General features: G+C 33.0%; 1 protein-coding gene across 1 annotated transcript in view; it reads left to right on the top strand.

Annotated features, from left to right (window-relative positions):
- SPEF2 (sperm flagellar 2) overlaps nucleotides 1–22,614 on the top strand; it is a 73,830-nt gene that overhangs the window by 29,073 nt on the left and 22,143 nt on the right. The window contains 21 exon segments of the mRNA XM_032441317.1: nucleotides 892–1,037; nucleotides 1,890–2,138; nucleotides 2,811–2,815; nucleotides 3,933–4,041; nucleotides 4,766–4,923; nucleotides 5,931–6,097; nucleotides 7,420–7,547; nucleotides 7,645–7,783; nucleotides 8,275–8,412; nucleotides 10,894–11,054; nucleotides 11,885–12,071; nucleotides 13,057–13,201; nucleotides 13,317–13,415; nucleotides 14,339–14,477; nucleotides 15,734–15,963; nucleotides 19,768–20,960; nucleotides 21,065–21,282; nucleotides 21,369–21,577; nucleotides 21,700–21,823; nucleotides 21,930–22,203; nucleotides 22,206–22,404. Of these exon segments, the coding sequence (XP_032297208.1) occupies nucleotides 892–1,037; nucleotides 1,890–2,138; nucleotides 2,811–2,815; nucleotides 3,933–4,041; nucleotides 4,766–4,923; nucleotides 5,931–6,097; nucleotides 7,420–7,547; nucleotides 7,645–7,783; nucleotides 8,275–8,412; nucleotides 10,894–11,054; nucleotides 11,885–12,071; nucleotides 13,057–13,201; nucleotides 13,317–13,415; nucleotides 14,339–14,477; nucleotides 15,734–15,963; nucleotides 19,768–20,960; nucleotides 21,065–21,282; nucleotides 21,369–21,577; nucleotides 21,700–21,823; nucleotides 21,930–22,203; nucleotides 22,206–22,404 (4,417 nt within the window).

A 22,614-nucleotide genomic window follows, 5' to 3' on the forward strand; every position in this document is an offset into this window, starting at 1 on the left:
ATCAGAAATCAAACAAGGTTTAGAGTAGTGAAAGTCAGAGTAACATTAGGAGAAAGGCACTTAATTTTTTTATATTTTGGTTTTCATTATCTTTTTTTTTTCAATTTTTTTTTTTTTTTTTTTTTTTTTTTTTTTTTTTTTTTTTTTAATGTATGATGGCATTCAATTCAACTTTCAGTTGAATGTGAGGCCTCTTTAGGATCAGCTAAAACTATTTCTAGTAGATAGATCATACAATAAACATTAAATATGAATAAGTAACATAATCAAGACTAAATATAATCAAGGAATGCAGGAGTAAAATCTGTAGGTTACTCAGAAAGTAATGCCTCCTTTTATTTCCGTAGAAACTGTAATGGATACAAAGAAAGCAATAACACTAACTGGTAGAGTAAGTTCTCAACAACTGAACACTATTTCTAAGAACAGACACGAACATTAGGTATACATTTTCATCAGCAGTGAACAAGAGCCTGTATGCTATGCTCAGAAAAATCTGCACCAGTTAAGATGACCCACTGTCACTGTTGCCATGGCTGAAATACCCATCCACTACCATGCTGTGCTCATGTACACTGTTTGGTCTCTATACATTTTTAGAAAGCATCAGTGAATGTCAACGAGTGCCATTTTTGATGTGTGGAGGAGTTCAATTTGCTTCATATGTCTTTCCTTCCATGTCAAGGCACCATTTTATCAGTCTGCCCCTTTGCTGCCATATGGCAACAAAATGTAATGGAATGCTGGTGAGAAGGTTTGAACTTTATTGCTATACCACGACTATCTGCCTCTGGTGTCATGGACTGACACAGCAAAATAGGAAGCATTACTTTCAGAGCAACAATAATATAATCACAGTCATTTGAACTGTGAGTGTTGTCAAATCCTGAGCTTTTTGTTCTTACGTGTTCTTTCAATTGCATTCTTCCACAGCTATCTGTACGTGCCCAGCTTGGTGCTGCATCACAGGAATTATTGAAGAAAGGAAAAAGTATTCCTGATGAATTACTAGTTGACATCCTATTGGAAGCCATTAAGTATGAAATTATGTAGCTTTTTTCCCCTCAGTTATTTAGAATGTAATGATCTATTTTTTAGGGCCAGATTCAGCCTTTTCTCTTTAGTCAGTCCATTACTAGAAAACTAGAGTGTGCTACCAGGAAAGTGGGACTGATTGGTGGTTTTAAAGTGGTAGAATCCAGCCCTTAATTTTGCAGGCATTACTGTATGCCATTGGCAGCAAGTAAAAAAAGCAAGCAACTATCACGCAGTCATTAGATGTAGTGTCTATACTGTATAATGTCTAGATTTTGTTTATCAGTTTTCAGCTATTCAGGATGTGCTAGTATTTTTTCTTCTAGGTTTAATGTGAGATACATTATCTAAACATTCATATTTCAGCAGTTAAGTTACTTGTTTTTTGTCTCCTCTTGTACGACAGAAAATTATCTCAAACATTCTCATATGCAATTAGCTTTTAAGTTCCCACATGAATGCCATTTAAGTTATATTTACTCCCATTTGTACTTTAATGTTATAAAACAGTTTTTACTACTTGTTTTTCCAGTGCAGAAGTTGGCGCTTCATGAAAACAATGACATTATGTCTCTAATCACAGTACAGCTACAGCTCTATAGAGAATGCTGTTGAAAACTTTGCCAAGAAGCATTGTTTTGTTTACCATTTTTTGTTCATTTTAGTGCAATTTTTCTGCTATAATGTCCATTTTTCACTATTTTGATCATGATGCTGTCTGTGATATTCTGTGCTCATCAGGATATCTCATATACTGAATTTAGACTAAAAGACTACTAGGACAAGCTCTTCCTTAGGTGCTAATCTTATGCTATCAGTTTTCACTGCAAATGGCATTTTTCATTTACTTTCAGCCAAACACCACCAGAGAAGGGGTGGATTCTGGATGGATTTCCAATGACAATTAATCAGGCAAGGCTATTTGAAAAAGCCTATACAGGGATTGATCCAGATGAAACAGAAGCAGAATGTGTGAACAGCAGAAAGCTCTTACTTGTAGAACCTAGTACCCCCCAGAAGCCTCTTGTTGCCTTACCTGCATTTGATGTTTCTGTACTATTGGATATTTCAGACACTACAGCACTGAAACGTGTGGCTAGTTTGTGTAAGTATCTACATTTAAACAAATGACACGCACATTTTAAGGAAAGGGGAATATGAAGATTGTTAAAAACATCATAATTTCTGAATTGTGAGTACTTTGCAATATGGTAGCAATCTTCATATTTTAATTTTAAATACCACTATTTGTACTTTTTATAATTATTAAGTTAGAATTTGGTTTTTTTACTCTTCTTTTATTTGTAAGACCTTTTTTAAGTTTGTTCACTTGTCTAAAGATATGTGACTGAATATAAGTAACACATTAATCCCAAGCATTATTTCAGGTTTTACTTGTACTTAACAATTTTAACCTTACATTTGAGCAAAATGACATTATTTTGCCATTTCTTTATATCTCACATTCTCTCACCCATCAGTTTTGCAATATCATCTTGAATGCTTCCAAGTTATTCTGAACACTTACATTTGTTTTAGTCAGATTATAAGTGTGCAAATGCATGTGTGTTTGTGGGTTGTTTTTTTGTCCTGAAATTTTGCTGAAACTAAGGTAGCACAGTGGCTAGTGTTAGCTATCATATAGAGCAACAGTTAGCTTAACTTACAGCAGCTACAGAAATATCTAAATTTCAGATGTCCAAATATCCAAATTCCAAATGAGCATGTCCAAGTACTGTTTCTCTCCAGGGGATACATTTGGAAAGAGATAAAAGGAAGTGTAAGTAAAGGGATGTGCTAACTTTTAAATTGCTGAGATATGCCAACATTCATTCCCCACTGATTACTGCCTTTGTCTTGTCTTAGTCAATGAACAACCAAAAATAGTTTATTTTGGTCAAAAATGGCAAAAGCAACATAGGCTTTTTGAAAGCTGTTTTATTTCCAGACTACTTATTTTTCATTGCAACCATTCATCTTGGCAAAATACAAGTTGTTTTCACAAATATTTCCCATATTGCCCAGATTATAAGGAGGTTATTCTTCACTGTTTTCGCTGCAGCACTTACATAGTACATGGCTTGAATGGAACATTGTTTATGTTTAGCTTTTATGTGTTGGTAGAAATGAGAATGATGCAGAATTGTTGGAGGTTTTGCTAACTATGCCATCGTCATATACACTGGCACTAATATTCATGTTAATTTTAAGACCTTTTGTTCTAAAACCCTTTGAAGATGTGATAATATGTGAGTACTAGTCTCAGGAATCAAAAAAAGATATTGTTTCTTAAGATATATTGTGGTCATAGAAAGAGTCATAGGAACAACAACAACAACAACAAAGACACCAAACAAAACTAACAAACAAAAGAAAACCAGAAAGCTATAAAAATTTGCTTATTTCTAATAAATTGAAGTGGTTTTTCAGTCTTGAGGAGCCTCTGAGTTAGAGGATACTTTGTCTTCAGATACATTAGTATATCTATCCATTCCTATTTTGGAAAGGAGTAGTTACTTCAAAGAAGATTCAGGTTAGACTGAAAAAAAAAAAAAAATAGAAACACCTTTAAACTGTAAGAATATATATGACTGAAATAATCCACCCATCACATCTCTACAACTACACCTTTCTATGACTACAAAGTATAACTCGGGAAATGTAGTTTTATAGTTGACTTTGCATTGAAACAGAAGTCTCCATGTCCTTAACCAGCTCTATTTAGTATTTCTCTGATTTATTTCTGTCCTTCCCATTCTTTGGGGAAGCTTTTCAATTTTTAAAGGAAGAGATGTAACATCAAGAAAATGTAGAAACTTTATTTTAAAGTAGTTATCTTATTTTGGTCCAGTAGCTTCCTTTTCAACATATGCTCATATATGCTGTTTTCCACACAGCAGATAAATCAAAGCCCTCTCAAACTGAACAGGAGGACAACAGTCAAAATTCAGATGTTAAAATCGTAGAAGAGAAGACTGACTTAGCAAGAGACGACGTGTTGCACAGGTATGTTATATTAAGTACAAAAACATTACTTCAGCCACATAGTTATGCATGTAATTAATCTGAAGCTCATACGTGATCTATGATTGCACAACCCTTATGTTAAGATTTTACTTAAGAATTTATCTGACTGGAGTACTAAGAGGTCTTAGATTTTTGGGTACTGTGTAGATAATTCTAGAAGTTACGAATTCTTATGTTTTCCCTTTCCAAGGTATTTTTTCAAGGAGAACTTCTTTTCCTTGTATGAATTGAAAAAATTATATATATATATATATGCATATATATGCATGTGTATGTGTGTGCTTCAGAGAAGCTGTTGTAGTTTTCAGTATTCTATCATCAGATTTTTTTAAAAAAATATAATACTATTATTTAAATTTTATGTGTAGAGGAAAATCAAGAGCAGCAACTTTAGCTTTTAAATATTTGATAATATTAACTAGTTTAGACTATTATATTATTGGTTATGATTATTTTAGTTGTAATGCAAGAAAACATAGGCTTAACTTGTGATAAGAAAGACTAAGAACTATTTTCTTAATCTGAGTGTGTTTATATGGTTGGAAATTTGAACATCTCCAAAAGTACTGCCTGGATTTGCTTTGGTACTGGGTTAGATATTGTGGTCTTTGCTTTGTTCATTATTTTTGGGAAAATATTTTATTTTCCTGTAGTTATTTCAGTAGTTGTTTTTTAAAGTTATATATCAATATGATTTTTGCAGAATTTCAAGCTTCCTAGACACATGGCCAAAATTAGAGAACTGGTTTTCAGTCCATCAAAATACTCTAGTGAAGGTCAATGCAGAGACAGAAGAAAGTGTTGTGTGCAAAACTGTAAAGGAAATTCTGATCAAAGAAATTGTCAAAAACCAGAATAGAAGTAAGTTTTTCCTCTCCTACTTTTTACAGTTCATTAAGAAAATACTTTGATATTTATGGATAGTACTAATACTTAAAATATAAAACTATGTGGGAAAACTAGCTATATTCACCACATCTACGAGAGTGGAATTTTGAAACTTTCTGTCATGTTTTTACATTTCCACTGGATATGGACCCATTTCACATAGCTACAAAGATAATTTGAGAAAAGATTTAAAAATATTTAGAATAATCTGTCAGTTGGATATGTTTGAATTCACTAAAGAATTACTAAATCTAGTCCTTTCTTCCAGATTTAAATATTACAGCTAGCATCAACACTGTGTGGGATAGCATGACAGAATGGGAAGGATAATTTGACATTATAAACATATATTCATTTATCAGAAATGTAAAAGCATGGATAATTCATCTTAATCCATGCAATTAACATAGCTACATATAACTCCATACTATAGAGTTGTTTAAAAAGAAGGGAGAAAGATGAATTCCAAAGAAAAAGTTGCATCAAGTAAAGCAGGATTTGGTTTTTAGTAACTATTTTCTTCAGTTTATTAGATGAAAGACTTGATGTGGCCTTCACCACATTGTTCTTTCTCAAGTCTCACACAGAAACCATTAGTACTTACAACTGTTCATTAATTAAGTAGAGTCCTTGAAATCATATTAGTTTTAATGAATTTCAGAACTGTATCAATACTGCTGACCTTGCTTTACCTGGCAAAGAATTTTTTGTATAATCATACTAAATCACCATATCACTGTTTCTTTCATGGAAATGGTTTTGGAAACAATAGCAGTCCTGAAAAATACAATCTAATTGAAACAGATTTCTAATAACTATGGCATCACATATTTGATCAGCATATTTTCTAATAAACAATAACAATGAGATTCTGAGTTGGTTATGTTAGTTTGAATTTGTCAGATTAGCATACATGTCTATTTCTGTTGACTGATACTTAAAATATGTATGGAGGTACTAACTCCATGTTCATACCCAAGAGTCTGAACAAGAAGAATCACCAGCAGAAAAGGCTTTGCCAGATACACCTCAAGATCTGCTTACTTCTATTTCTGAGACACCACTGCTTACTTCTATTTCTGAGACACCACCGCTCATTAAGCCAGGAACAGATGAATGGATTTATGTAGATGAGCCACTTCCCAAGGTACATTAATTCATGATTTGAAGTCTTAGATATCAAAGTATATATTTACCTTTGTGTTTTGTGCATATTCTACCTAAACTTTTTTTCTCTGGACATTTTTTTCTTACAGTCAGGTCATGACCCATCTACTCAGGTTCTTGTCTTTGGCAATGGCTGGGCACTGGTCCTGGAGAAAGAATGGATGTTAGAGGATACCTTGCTCTAACACTCTCCAGGAGATCTTTTTATCTCCTAGTAAAGTGAAATTTATGAGTTTCCTGAGATAAGTTTATATGTACATCTTTGTATTTTTTTCCATAATTGTCTATTTTCTTTTTTAGGAAGCAGTTTACTTCATAGTCGTCATAATATAGCCTGTAAAATTACACTTTTTACGAAGAGAAAAGAAATAACACTTTGCTTTAAACCTATTTACTTGGTTCACTGGATGAGCCTAAGTTCCTGTATTCTGTGATTCAGTGAATAATAATTCTGTATTCATCCTGTGAGGATATTGGTGATGTTAGAGGCATCTATCACCTACCCCTTCTTCATTTTGCCTCAGTGTTGCTTTTCAAATCAAGACACAATGTTAACTCTACTCATGCAGAAATTCAATATATTCAGTCATGACTTTTATCTTTTGGTCTATCCATTTTTTTACTAATTCTGTTTTGTTGTGGTTTTTTGTTTGTTTGTTTTTGTTGTTTTTTGTTTTGTTTTGTTTTGTTTTGGATGGGGAGATGGCAGTGCATGCAGTAACTGAGATAAACATTGAAAGCATTCTTAATGATTCTTTGTATTCTGTATTTCTGCTCCTTATGCTTACCAGTTTTGACTTTATGACTACAGTAAACTGGCATATGCTGTGGATCTCTTTCTGAGTAATTGAAGTTGGCAGCTATAGTGGTTGGGTTTCCTTTTGTCATGCACTTGTTTGGTGTTGTTTGACAGGCAGTAAAATGTTGCTTTTGAAACACTCAACAGTCACTTTTAATTTTTACTGGTTTAAACAGTCGTGTACTGCCTAATAACTTTCTGAATTTATGAGTGTATCAAAAAACACAGATATCAGCAGTATTTGGGGGGAATTTCCTCTTCATTTTGAATACTGGCACATTTTTTTTAAAGAGATGCACAGAGTAATTTTGTTGGTACAGTATATAATTAGTTGATGATGATTCTAAAACAAAATAAATACACAATGAAAGAAGTCAGTCCTGTGGTATCATGAAATAATCTGGTATTAGCTAATGATGCATCCAAATGAATTGCCTAGAAATGTATTAGTTTTCATGGTTTTTTGTGTTTGTTTGTTTGTTTGTTTGTTTTAATATTCACAGGAGGTACCTGATTTTTTAGTACCTTATTGGGAAATGGTAGAAAATGTGTATGTGAATACTATCAAAACTGTACTCAGATGTCTAAGGGATGAACGGTACTCTTTGATATATTACTTAGCAGATATCAGGTGAGTGGAAATAGCCTAGTATTTCAGTATTCATACTTTATATTTTTCCTCTGCCATTCTATCTGTTTTGTAACTTCATTTTTACCATAATTTACAGAAAAAATTTCCAAGATTATTTACAGCGTCCAGATCTTAAGCAGGAGTTTGTATCCCAGTGGCAATCAGATTTTAATTCAATTTCTGACGAACTGCGAGAAGATGAGGAAACAAAAGCAGAGCTACATCAAAGATTAACTGTAAGTAAATCAAAGAAGAAACAATAGGACATCTCAAGCACTATCCTTGTTAAAACAAACATGGAATGGAACCTTGTAAATAGAATAATGTTTAAACTATGACTTAATTTCTCAGAATTGTTTGTATTGCACATCTTCTTTCTTCTTATATTTGCATTAGTTATCAAACCATTTAAGTGGAAAGTTGCTAGTCCTGTTATGAGCTTAGCTATTTGTGTTCTAATTCTATGTCTTGCTTAGATACCTCTCTGCCTGGGGAAAGCAATGCAGCCTAGCTCTGTCCTCTATATTTATGGTAGACCTTCTGTCATCTCTCTGTAATCATATAAGTCTTGAACAAGGCTTAGACATTTATAACAATTTAGAAAAACAACACCTACAATAAACGAGTGTGTTTCTCATTCACAGGCAAAAATATAGATTTTAATAGGAAAAAAAATGTATTTACAGTTTTTTCATGGTTATTTCTCATATTTTATTTTGTATTTTAGGACTTAAGAGATCGTCTCTGGGATATCTGTGATAAAAGAAGGGAAGAAGCAGAGCAGGAACGTACTGATATCATGAATGATGGCTGGTTGCGAGATCATAGGGGGATTGCAATAAACCATTTTTTTACACTTATGCAGGTATGGCGCAGAGCTCTTCTGTGGAGTCTGCAATGGACAAGACAATGAATTAGATTGGGAAGACAGTAAGCCTCAGAGGAGTTTCATGTGTTTGTCTCTGAATATGTTAGGAATCCAGAATTAGATGAGCAAATGCTTGTGCTGCTTCTTACTTTACCTAGAATGCCTAGAGACATTTAGTCTAAAGACCAGGAGTAGATGGTATTCCCTTTGTTTCACAGGCAGAAAACTTTAAGAAAAAAATAATTGCAGTGTTACACTGTCATGCATTTTTAATCTGCAATGCCTGGTGCTGCTTTTTCAGTTTTATCAGTCCAGTGAATTTTTTGAGTTTTGTATCAGTGATGTTAGAAGTGTTTGTACTTCTGTAGTCATATCTACATCAGCTCTTTTTTATGGATTACAAAATTTACTGCTGTTGTGGACATGCTGTTGTGTGCCCCGGTGGCACAAGTGGTAGGAATGCCTCATTGCAACACCGGACATTGTGGGTTCGAATCCCCCCTGTGGCGCAAGTGGTAGAAGTGCCGCTCTGCTACACAGGAGGCTTGAATCCCTGGGGGTTGGACTCGATGATCTCTAAGGTCCCTTCCAACCCGCACGAGACTATGATACTATGATGATGCCTGCTGCTAAGGTTGTCTTGAATTTCCCAAATAAAAAAATTGTATCAGTTATAACTTGAAATTTTACCTACAATCATAAAAGAAAGTTGCAAGGAATTTTTTTGAGAAAATTGTTTGTTTTTCTTGAGAAAATTCATTCAAATATTTCACAAGTAACTTTTTAACGAAACCATCTTTACTTCCACACATTAAGCCTTTCCTCTCATTCAGCCAGACCTTGAATTACTTCAGTTCCTGAAAGAAAGTAGAATTTATTTCCCCATGACTGCCATTGTAGGTGAATAAATTGGATTTAGGGATGGAGTGGAAAGGACAGGCTTGTCTGTAAACGGAGTGACCTTTTTGTTAAAGTTTGGGAAACTTTAAAGAAGGCAATGAAAATTTAAACACATGCCAATTTATGCTAATTTGGTTGAAAAATCAGGCCTGACCACCTTTGTCTACTGTCTGTGCCCTTTAATTCTGTCTCGTTTTTATTGGCTTGTCAATCAAAGAAACCACTATTTTATCTCAGATGCATCTTGAAGTAATCTAAATAATATTTCAGCTATATTCATCTGCAAAAGCATGAAAATTATTAACTGTATTTTAAAAAAGCCTAAATAATGCCATAATTAAACACTAAGGTCAATGGGTTAAAACAAAAACAAACAAACAAACAAACAAAAAGACTCTCCTATAATTAGGCTATTTACATGATTGTCTATTTAAAAACTTTATCTTAAAATATAAATATAAAAAATATAAAAGTGAAAGTAAAATAACATCACAGCGGCAGAAGACCCATTTGAGATAACTAATTATCAAAAATAGGTTATATTCATGTTTTCCCTTCCCAAAATATTCCTACTTTTTTATTTTCATAACCTAGTACACATTGCCAACATTAAATAATTAAATGAATAATTAACTGTAAAGCTAAAAATGTAAACTGTATGTTACACTTTTGTTTGAGAAACTGTCAAAAATAGACTTCCTTGGTCTTGAGCTCTCCTTCTGTGGTTTTTCTGTGGGAAGTTAGATGTATTCCCCATGTGGTTCTGTTACTGAATAAACAATAGATTTGTGTAAATTCTGCTTAAGAATTTCTTAACTTTAGCAAGGTTAAATCAGATTATTTTCCAACTTTCTCTGTGCACTGTCAGAATACAAGATATTTTCTCCTTAGCCTATGGATAAGAGCAGTTTTATACCACAAAGGTTTTATGCTTTGTTTTGTGAATGTGGTTTTGTGCATTTTCCCATGAATATTTAGTACTGTTTTGACAGTTAGAAGCTAACATTTGTCTGTATCAATAAATCAAAACATGACAGGTGTTAAATGTTTTTTGAATCTTACTTGATTTCTCCTGAGAGAATTCACAGAAAAAGATCTTCTAGATACTTAGCTCTGTAAATCCTGTTGATTTCTTTGACAAGGAAAAACTGTATGGCTTTTTACACTGTTTTCTCCATCACTTATTTTATTTTATGTTAATGAAGATTTTGATTATTTCAAACAAAGCATTTTCTATCATTTGTTGGTATGCTAGTATAGAAATGAATATACATCCAAATATATTATATTTAAATTTAATGTGTCAAACATCGTTTACTGTAAATATTTTTTTCCTATTCTAATAAGATTTTTGGTAAAGGTATTTTAAAATACTTGTGTGAAAATTAAGGAAGTAAATTTTGAAGACATTGTTGATGTGAATAAAAATATTCACTAAATGCATAATAAAAATTAAAACTTATGTAGTTGTTGTTCTCCCTGTAACTCTTATTATTTGGAATTGCTTTTGACATTATGTGTTCTAAAATGTAATAGAAATTGTTTTGAATTTCAGTCTTTCTGTCCTTTCTTTTTGAGGTTGAAATGGATCGTTTCCAGGATACAAAGAGACTTCTTCATGACTATTATAGAGCAATGGAAGGAAAAATACCAACAGAGGATGAAAAAGATTTTACTAGACTCCCATTGCTAGATATTATTGACAATGAACAGAAAGAAGATCAGAATGAATCAAGAAGGTAGAAATATGCTACTAAATACACAAATATCAACAATTATTATGCACTCAGCTTTGTGGGTGTATGTGGAAATAAATGTGGGTATATTTCAAAGGACAGGGAAATAAGATTGTTTAAATAGTGATTATAGTTATATGACTGATATTGAATCATCTTATATGTTTACTTTATCCTTTAATTTTGACTGATTAACCCTCATCATTTTCACTAGTACATCTCTGAATTATAAAGCATTGTAAAAGTCTTAGAAAGAAATTTGCTATAGAAATATTTCCTCCATATTTCTGAAAACTTTCAGCAAATTTATCACAAAACTAATTTAAATATTATTTTAGAACAACATTAGGCTTTAAATTTGCACATACAGGTATAAATAAATGACTCAAATAATAACAAATGTAAATCAGAACAGCCTAGAAAGGCTCCCTGAAATTAATACTATATTAAAGGTAAGAGATACTGTTAAATAATTTCACAATATCAAAAATTCTGTCAATAGTAACACTTTTAAATTACTTACAGTTCATGTAGGAAGTAATGAGATTATGCTTCTAGCTCATTTGGAATATATAATCAAATCACACAGTCATTTGACTTAGTTTTATCCATCTGCTACTATTACTCCTTAGCTTCTGTCTTTAAACTAGCCAATTTTCCTGTGATTTGCATGTTTTACCACTTTTGGTCATAAGGTAAGTTCATCCTTTTTCTGTTACTACAGCAGATTTTGCAAATAGCATTCTCATTCTCTTTACATACTCTCTAATGTAGTTATAAATTACCTCTTTACAAAGGGGAAAGTGATTTATGCGTTAAATTTTATTTTTCAGGATTCCTCTAGTTCCTTACAAGTGGCCTTTACCAGAAACAAGTGTTACCAAGTCAAAAAGCAAGGGAAATCTACTGAAGACTATTAGGGAGGAAAATACTTCTGAAAATGTAGTGGTCGGTTTTGGTAAAGATGAAAATGTTATTTGTGATACCTGGCAAACAGCAGTAACGGCAGTATCAGAAATGGTAGGGAATATTTTCTTTAAATAAATATATATGGATAAGATAGTCAAGGCCTTCCAATCAGCATTCATGTAGCCTAGACTTGCAGCCTTTGTGTATCTTAATTTCTTGTCTATAACCGAATCATAGAAGAGTTTTCAACAAACAATGATTATGCCTCAAGTTAATAATTATGATTATGCCTCAAGTTAATGATTATGCCTGAAGTCACAGGAGCTCTGAGACATGGTATCGTGGTATGCTGTAGCTACAGTAATAGGACAGTTAGACTAGATGTTCTTGTAGGTCCTTCCTGTGTTTCTATGGAATTCTATTCTATTCTATTTTTCTATGATTAACCACATCTGCTATATTGTCATTGAAAATATTTGCATTTCGGTAGGAAAGATGTTAAGATCTGTGTATTATCAGAACTGCAGTGCCTTTATATTTTCATTCTGCACCCTACCAAAAACTTCAAATGTCAGTTCTATATATTTGCTTTTTCCCTGATAAACTTTTCACTTGTTCCTCAGTAGAGATATATGAAGGATATGTTTAATCACAGGATGCAACATTTACTCAAAACTTTCACAACTTCAAAAGCTGTTGTTGTGTCCTCTTTTGTACATAATTTAATTATGTTGGTTTTCAAGTGGTTGGTTCCAACAATTTTATTTTCCTTTTCATTTTGGTTATTTTAAAACACATTGACTTTTGCACTCTTGCAGCATAGCTTACATTCTTAGATTTCACATCTGATTCTTATATTTCACACTTTTCCCTTAGTGAAGTTAGCAACATTACAAGAATTAAAACTACTGTTTTTATGTTGAATTTTTTTCCAGTATAATTTACTTTTTGATAAATAATCAGAATGTAATCCATTTATTACTAAAATATATCTTAATTACGTATGTTTGTCATAGCAAGTAGTTGCAGTAAATTTAGTCTATTTAAAAAATTGCATAGTATTGATAACATCCATTTGTGTGAATATGATATGAAGGTAAGAGCAGAAGAGGAGATGGAAGGAGATAAGCAGTCAGAAATGAAAGAAGATATGAAGTCTTCTCAGGCAGCATCAAGCAAATCTACTGGGAAGGATACCAAAAACACCAAAAAATCTTCCAAAACACCTAATAAAAAGAAAGGTATTTGAAATACTGACTTTGTTATAGGATTGCTTGAAATTACTGAAATGTAGATACGACAGTCATACAGAAAGAGATTATCTGTGACATTAATTTCCATCTACTGCATCTGCAGCTGAAGAGACTCCAGTTCCTTTAACCGCTGAAGAACTGAGGAAACAAGAACTGACACTTAAAATACATCAAGAATACCTTGCTGCACTGAAACATGAGGGTACGTTTCTATTTGGTGGGTGATTGTTTGGCCTAATTTAGGTATTGTGATAATCAAGTTTCTGCACTTAACCTTCGTTGAAGGTTAAATGCTAATTAAAACAAAGCTGAATACTGAATTTGCTTATTTCCAAGATTGATAATAATATATAGATTTTGTTACTCTTCTCTTATTCTTCCTTCCTAAGGCTCTTAATGTCTTTCAGTACCTGTTTCATGTCTCTGTCAGTACAGTACCTAAACTGTCTTTTCATCCACTTGATATCCTTTTCTCCTTTGACACTATAACTTTTACTAATTTTCTATATTAGTATCTCAGTGAGAGACTCTCAGTCCTTCCCATTCTGACTTTTCAAATCCTCAAAGTTTTAAAAAAATTAGTGTGAATACTCAACATAATTTTGGTAGAGATAATTTTCTTAGTGCAACCTGAGATTTTGACTATGAAATAGTCATGCATAGGAAGCTTCAAGATACAAACAAACAAACAAACAATGAGCTTGATTTGAAACAGACGGAAGTTAGGGGAAAAATGAAAAGAAGAGTAACATATAAGATGAATTAGAAATGTTTTCTTTAAAATTTATCTCTTGCATTATACACTCACATTATTAAGCTTCTAGATCTGATTGCTATGTAGCATTTTGTTTGATATCATGTATGCTTAAGCATACCCTGAAGCTCTACACTACTTTTATCAAGATATTTTTTACCTTGTGAATTCTAATGCATATAGAATACACACTTTTGTAGAAAACATGGTGCAACAAGGATGATCCTGAAAATTTGGTCTTTCAAAATTCAGGGAACCTAAAAAAATATTTTGCCACCTAAATATAGATTATTGTGTTAAAGTTCAGATGCTTAAAACTGTTTTCTTCAAAATTTTTAAAATAATAATTGCTTGTAATAATACTTTAACAGAGAAAGATACAATAACTCGACTAGAACTTATAAAAGAAAAAGCTTTAGCATATATTGAAGAGCTGACAATGAAAGCAGAAGAAGTTTATAAAGAAATGGAACAGTGGCTTGGAGCAAGGTTCCTAGCAGAAATGTCCAGGTAATGTAAATCCAGTTTTGAACAAGAAAATATTTTTTAAATTAAGGGCTAGTAAAGAAGTTTATATAGAAACAAATAATATGCAATATGTGTGTAGAAGATAATAATTTCATTTAATGTGCTAGAATTTAATTTTAACTTAAATAGCTCAATAGTAATTATGCATTTCTTGGATGATTAGCAGGTTCTGCTGACTGCACTAGAGGTGTTACCCGTTCTTCTGTTTTTCCAGACTAACAATTTAGCAGATTTATGAGCATTACTAGATACCTGGATATTCTGTTTGTTAGCAGTATCACCATTTCAGTGGGTTTTGTTAATTTGGGTTGTGGGTTTTTCTTTATGTGTGGTTGTTTGTTTGTTTGTTTGTTTCCTGTGCTTTACATATGCTGGAAAGCTCTACCCATGGTTATTACCACCATGTGTAACATTTATCAAAAATATTCCAAGGTTGATTGAAAAAAATAATCCTAACCATTACTATTTTTCTGTCTTAGTAATTAAAATATGCTTGGGGCCACTATGTGACCATTAGGCAGTCTGTCTATATCCACATCAATGAAGTATTTCGTTCTCCATGAAAGGTATCAGTTTGCCTTTGGAAAATGTTTTTGGTGTTTTTGGGCTGTAGTAACTTTTAAACCATACCTGGGACAGTGCTAGATTGTACCCTGTGGGGCAGGCCCAAGATAAGAAACAGGAATATAGGATGTGAAAGCTCTAACAGGCAGTCCCTCAAAGTGGCTGAGCTGAATATGCTAGCTTGTTCTGTTGGCTATCCTGACAGCAACAGTGGCACCCAAAGACATACACAAAGACAACACCTGTTGGACAGTATTACATTTTAAACAGGAGGCTGTGTGCCCCACCAGAATGCTACTCTGGAAATTGCTCTCTCCAAGATTTATTTATTGGCAGAGCAGAGTGCAAGACATTGAGATAGCCTAAAGGATCTCAATGTATCAATAATGGAACATATATGCTCTGTTCCAATGAAATTTTATAATAAAAAGTTCCATCCTTTCATGTTTTTTCTGTCAGGTCTCTTCTGTGCCTACCATTTGCCTAAATTCCTTATCAGTCTTAAAAAGCTACTTGTAGCTAGACGAGGAATAGACTTGATCATGATTTTGCTGAGTACTGAATTCACAAAGGATTTGTAATTCTCGCTTCACAGCGCAAAAACCCTAAAAACTGAATATGTTATTGGTATCATCTGTGAAAAATAATTGTTTTCTGCATTTATATTTTTGCAGTGTTGAAAAGCTGATTGAGGTAGGCCGGCACCATATTGAAAGTTCTAGCAAAATCCAGTATGAAATGAATTTAGAACAAACAGATTTCTTCATCAGCAATGATGTAAAAGTGATTCCTGATCCTGTTCCTCCACCACCAGCTCCACCAGTAGAGACTTCTGATAGTAATACTCTAACTATTTCACAACTTAACACATTTCATAAACATTTTCTTCAAGTGGCACCGAAAGGTAAGATAAAAATGTCATTTTCACTCCTGAAAAGCTGCTAGTTATGTAACTAAAACTTAAAGTAACTGCCAGGAGGTGCCAAACACTAGTCACCTGTATTGCTAAAGATCATACCACAGTAAATGGTTGTGCTAAGTTGAAAAGGAAAGCCCCTGTGTAGAATAGTAAAATGTGACTTGAAATCTTTTTGTACCTTTGTTATGAGGTTTTTATATTTTCAAGACTATGTTCTTAATAGGTTGAATACCAAGAAAAAATTTACAGAAAGGGTGGTTAAGCACTGGAATAGGTTCCCAGGGATGCGGTTGAGTCACTGTCCCTGGATGCGTTTAAAAACCATTTGGATGTGGTGCTCAGGGACCCAATTTAGTGGAGTGCTGTTAGGGTAGTATGGCCAGGTTGTAGTTGGACTTGATGATCTTTGAGGTCTTTTCCAATCTGAGCAGCTCTGTGATTCTATGATTTTCTTAATTGGTATCTCTGTATGTTTTTATAAGAATGTTACTTATTGAACCTTGTAAATACAACTCTAACTCATTTACTGATTCAAAGCTCAAAGAACAATCAAGTGGTATTATTTAAAACATACTGTTGAAGAAGCTGGTATTTTTATGGAACTATTACATATGGTCTTTTATAGCTGTTAACCATTATATTCTTCAAGTCAGTTTGTGTCAATTGTATGGGGGGATTTGCAAGTATTAACCTATATGTATTTTTTCATTTGCAAGTATATTGTTTACCTACTCTCTAATTATGAGAGCTTTAGTCTTAGGACACTTAAAAATACTATCTATCAAAAATTAATAGTACTGTATAAATAATAATTAAGGCAGTTTTAAACTGAGATGGCACATATTTAGAGGGTTTCATTACTGCCAGTGTTCCATATTATAACTTTCATACAAGTCTGTGATACAGAATACAGAAACCTGTACTTACAATTTTTAATCCAACTCTTTCAATATAACAAGGCCACAGAGGTACAATGAAGTTGAATTTAATCCTTCATTTCGTGTATATTGTAGCGAAATTCCATGACATGGAACAAATACTTGAACAAATTTTAGCAGAAAACTGTTAAGACTTAGATAAAGTCTTATCTTTATAGAGAAACGCTTATTCTTTTTATAGTATAAGAGTGTGTGTACAAGCATTTCAAAATCCTCCACAGAAGTTAAAGTAGTAGGCAGTGTTTTATGTCTAATACCATGTGAAACCAAGAGTCTGTACACTTGCAACCATTAGATAGTATCATAAAGGTAAAAACACACTGTGCAAGATACCAATTTCAACTGGTCGTTCTCCTTAAGAGAGTTCCTCCTTTTTTACATAATTTATTAGTTAATTAAAATATTTAATACTATTTTTTTTCCTAATACAATCATTAAGATTCCTTATGTTTTCAAGACAGAGAACAAGTGTTTTTAATTGTGCATTGGTAATAGCTGGCAAAAATACAAATGAAATCTTTCTACAGAATTGTCTTTTTCATGTTATATTCACTAAAACAATGAAACAATGAAATAAAGCAAACTTTTTCTTGTGGATTAGGTTGAAAGGTAAGACTTAGTATTTTTCAGGTTAAATTTATTAGAAGTTTATTGCTAGTAGGCTGTATCATTTATACCAAGAATCCTGAATTTCCTAAGACAACCAGACCTCTTCAGTACCAAGACACCACACAAAGTTAAATCATTCCTCCCTTGGAAAATTGGGAAAATGTCTTTCCGTTCTTTCATTTCCCCTTGTTTAATGCAATGTCCTACAGAAAATAACACGCTTCTTTTGTAATTAGTCTTCTATAAAAAAAAATAGGGAATACAGTGAAGCATCCCTCACACTGGCAGTGAAGCTGTTAGGTAGCAGCTACGTGCCCAAGTAAAGCAAAGAGCAAAAAGGAAAGAGTTTTAGGTTAGGAGAACTAAATGTGCAATCTGTTTCCTCATGTGATATTTGGTAAATGTCAAAAGGATATCTTTTCAAATATGTATAATAAGTGGACAATTAAAGAAAAAACACCAACAACAAAAAACAGAATTACCAATATAATTTAAAATGATTAGGTATTAACAAAGGAAATATTGTAAAAATTTTAAAGAGTTTTGTGTTCCACAGGAATTTAAAGTATTTAAGAGCTGCTGATACATCATAGACATCTTTGTTCTATTCTGCATACTTGGTTCTCCGTAGAGGCATATTATTCACCATTCTAAGCACCGATGGACAAAAAATGTGACCTCTGCTGGACCTTTCTACCTACTGATACGGTTTTTTGTTCAATAAGAAAATATTTAAACATTTTCTTCTATTGTTATGAGTGGTGTTGCCGCAGTTCAGGGTGACTCAGCAGTATCTGTTAATCTCACTAACTCCTTTGATCATTTTCTTAGCAGTGCTTTAATATCTTGCCTTGGGAATGTGCTCCTGTGGCAGGTCTGAAATGGAGCTGCTAACACACTTTATTTTTTCTTTCTTCTACAGTCTCTTTGCATGTATTCCAATGAACAAAATTAAACTAACCATAAGTGATCATCTCCTTAGATTTTCTTTAGCTCTATGTTCTTCGTGTGACCACATCTACATTGCAATTAGCATGCACCTGAAATTTCTGAAGATTATTCTAAAGATGCTTCATAGAATCCAGTTCTGGTAATGATTTGCATTACCAAGTAAATAAAAATAGATTATATCCCAGGCTTTTTTCTGCGGTTCACAACTGAATTACACAAATGAATTTTAAAATGTATTTTTTTCACAGCAATGATCTTTGTAAGCAATTCCATTCTGGATTACAGATTATTTGTCTGTAACAATCTTCAATCTAACTTCAGGAACTTTTATATCCCATATCAAAAAATTGCTTAAAAAGTCTCATTTAAAATCTGAAATGGTCTGCTAAGATGTGAATAGTAATTTCTACCAATCTGATTCCACGTTTGTCAATCATGGAAGGTAGTCAATGACCAAAGTGCTCCACTTTTACTTTTTTTCCTAATTGTAAACATTTCATTTTAGGTTTACTGTGTTGATAGATTTGGAATGGATAATAATATCATATGTATTTCGTTTTATTATTTTGTTGCCTTTCAAAGAATTGCTCATAATAGAGATGTATCTGAACTGTATGTTCTTTATATATATATATAGTTAATATTATGACACTTCAGAGTGCTTATAATATAATGGAAACATACTGTTCTCAAAAATCCTACAATGCCTACACAAAAATTTGCCCCTTGTAAAATAAAGAATGAGGTAGAAGGAGTCTTTTTCTTAAGACCTTTGAAAGCACTTACCTTGACTTTTTTTCTATGATTGTCTTAATGTAAATGTTAATTGCCTCTTTGTTATTAAATTAAACTTTTGAGGTACGAACCACAACAACGAGGATGGAAATCAGTCATATAATAACAGGTTTGTTACCTCGGTATTATCTTCTGAAGACATTTTTCCTGAAAGACATTTCTGAATTCCAGTTTTTCTCTATTTCAGAAATGATTTTGATGCTGCTACATTTTACTGGTTAAAAATTCTGATATATCTCTAGTAGTAAAAAATATATATATATCCATCTGTAATCAAAACTGGCTATTTCCTAGAAAGGTCTTGGGAGCTGTCCAGGTGATGTTGGAGATCTTGTTTTTACTTGTTTCTTTTTCTGGCTTTTTAAGTCACAGTCTATTCCCAAATTAAAATAAATAAATAAATAAATAAATAAATATGGAATGAATATAAAAAGTAAAATTGATCATTTAGTAAATTAAAACCATTTTATATCTAGTTTTTTTTTCTAAATCATAGCAATAAGAGCACTGAAACAATTTAAAGGCGGGAGTAATTCTTCTAGCAAGAGAGAAGTTGGTGACAGAGGGAAAGGAAAGAAAGATTCGGAACATACAAGGATAAAGAAGAATCGCTGGTTTCCAAAAATATGGCTAACAAAATACTCCTGGTTAAAATATGACGATGAAAGGGGAATAATGTTCTGTGCATTGTGTCGCAAGCATGATGTGGACCTGGGGGAAAGAATTCATAATTTTTGTTCTGGCACTGATGACTTCAAACTGGAATTTATAAATACACACCAAAACAGTGAAGCACATGCCTGGGCTACCTGCATGGAAGCTGCCAGTACTGCTTCACCAAATACGGCTTCTGCTGAGCAGATGTTGAAGAGTGTGAACTCCATAACAATAGGAAGAGTAGAAAGTACTTTTAGAACATACCATGCAATTGCTAAATCTGATTGGCCCTTTACAGACCTGGACTGGATTTGTAAACTAGATGATGTGAAAGGAACAGATATTGGTTCTGTGTTCAGAAATGCTAAGTCAGCAAGAATGTTTAGACATTGTATGGCTGAAGTAGAAAGAAAAGCTCTAAAAGAGAAACTAGAGAATTGTAAATTCTTTTCTCTTATTAGTGATGAATGCACGGATAGCATATTCCGATCAGTTGCAGTTGTTTATGTGCGCTTTGCAAATGAAAGAAAAGTTCACTGCTGGATTGTTGGGATTCAACCTGTTCAGAAAAACGATGCTTCAACTATAAAAAGTGCAATCAAGGAAACATTTCAAATAAATCTCCGGCTTAGTTTGTCAAGCCAAGACTGGTCAAGAAAATTAGTTGGACTTGGAACTGATGGAACAGAAGTAGTGACTGGTCAAAATGATGGGGTAGCTAATCTCATGAGGGAAATCCAACGTTGTGTACAATCTGTACATTGTTTTGCTTACCACCTAAGGCTGGCTTACAAGAAAGTACTGGAAAACATTCAGCCATACAGTATCTTAACCAATGGCTTGAGAAATGTGTACTACTTCTATCATAACTTGACTCTAAATAAGAATAATATCAAAGCTATGTACAAAGCCATCAAGTTACATCCAGCTATTCCGTCTTGCATTGGAAGCTCCCAGTGGATTCCTCGCTTACAGACAGCACTACAAATTCTCCTTAATGGTTCTCCTGCATTTGTTCTACATCTGAATGAGGTAACTGATTTAAAATTCAACATCACTTTCAGAAAAAAAATTAATTGCTGTGGTTAACTTTGGTCCACCTACCTGACACATTCTATTTCTGTACTGATTTCCAGATTAAAGAAGATTCGAGGACCTCAAACAGGCAGAAAGTCAAAGGCCTATTGTATCTCCTTCTGAAAATTGAGATAGTCAAGTTTTCCCATTTCTTACTGGATGTCATCAATGTTCTCAACATTCTGTTATGTGTTACTCTGGATCAGAATTCCTCCATTGCAGATATATTTGCAGCCATTCAGTCAACCATGGAAACACTCCAAATGTATCAAACAAGGTCTGACGTTTCTAACAATGGAATTGTAATCTCTTACAATATAACAAAAGAGTATTATATATTGTTTTGTACTTTTTATCTTTCAGAGCTAGTCCAAAGGAATGCTTGACAGAGACCATTCAGCATTTTTATGGCCACCACCTTGTTGGAAATAGAAATATTTCAGCAGTACAAACCAAAATACTAAGTGATTTGGTGAAGAGTTTAAGTGATTGTTTCTGTGATGGTAATCAAGATGTATTGAAAGCAACTCTTATTGGAAGTTTTAAACTATGGCCTAACAAAATGAAACATGGTATATAACTGTGATAATGGCTTGCTGAAGAAGTGCTTATTAGACTTTGTACTTATGTATTTATATATTTATTAAAGAAAAAAACCAAAGACAACTAATATATTATTTTCCATCTATTATAGAATTTGGTGAAAAGGAAGTATCTGTCTTGAGTAAACATTATGAAGCCATACTAGAATCTGCTGGTGTAAAGATCACTGAAGTTGAAACTGAATGGAACATGTTGAAATTAGAGCTATATAACAGGTAATAAGGGTCTTGCAGTTGTGCCTGTTTTTTGACTTACTTAAAAGGATTGTGGAAAAACATCTAGCAATAGGCATAATTCTTCAGTTTTTACTTTGCTTTCTAGATTTCAGAACATCCAGACCTTGACATGGGATTCAGTGAATGCACATTATTCAAAGAAGTATCCCAATATCCTGGCATTGGTAGATCTGATCCTAACTCTGCCAGCAAGCTCAGCTAAAAGAGAGCAAGTCTTCGGTCAAATGAAATTCATCGTGATGCATCTGCACTTTAAACTAATGTCTGAAAGTGTGATTACAGATTTTATGACAATCCAGATGAATTCTCCAGATATCAAAAAATGTGACCCCTGAGAAACTATTCATTTGTGGAATGATTTACTTGGCAGAAAAATAGTACACTACAGGCATATGATATGCATATCAAAGAAAGACCAGTTTGCTCCTATGAGTTTGATTTGGAGAGCCAGAGTGGAAGTGATCAGATGATTTCCTTCAAAATCATTCTTATAACATCTATGGACAGTTTACCAACATATCTTGCAAGATTAATGAGTGTAAAAATTCTCTCTTTTCCATAATGTACTACAATTTTTGAAAATAGCTTTTCTTTTTATGCACTGTTGAATCACTGGTAGCTGTTTATACTTGCCCTTCTTTTCTAGATTTCTTACAAATCTGAAGGTAATAAATAAAAATTATGCAGTACCTTGTGACCATGTCTACACCTGAGAGATGAGTCATAATTACCTGGTTCTTCATTGCATTTAATCCAAGCCATTGATACAT

This window comes from Coturnix japonica, chromosome Z (assembly GCF_001577835.2).
Source record: "Coturnix japonica isolate 7356 chromosome Z, Coturnix japonica 2.1, whole genome shotgun sequence".
In the NCBI taxonomy this organism is placed as follows: Eukaryota; Metazoa; Chordata; class Aves; order Galliformes; family Phasianidae; genus Coturnix; species Coturnix japonica.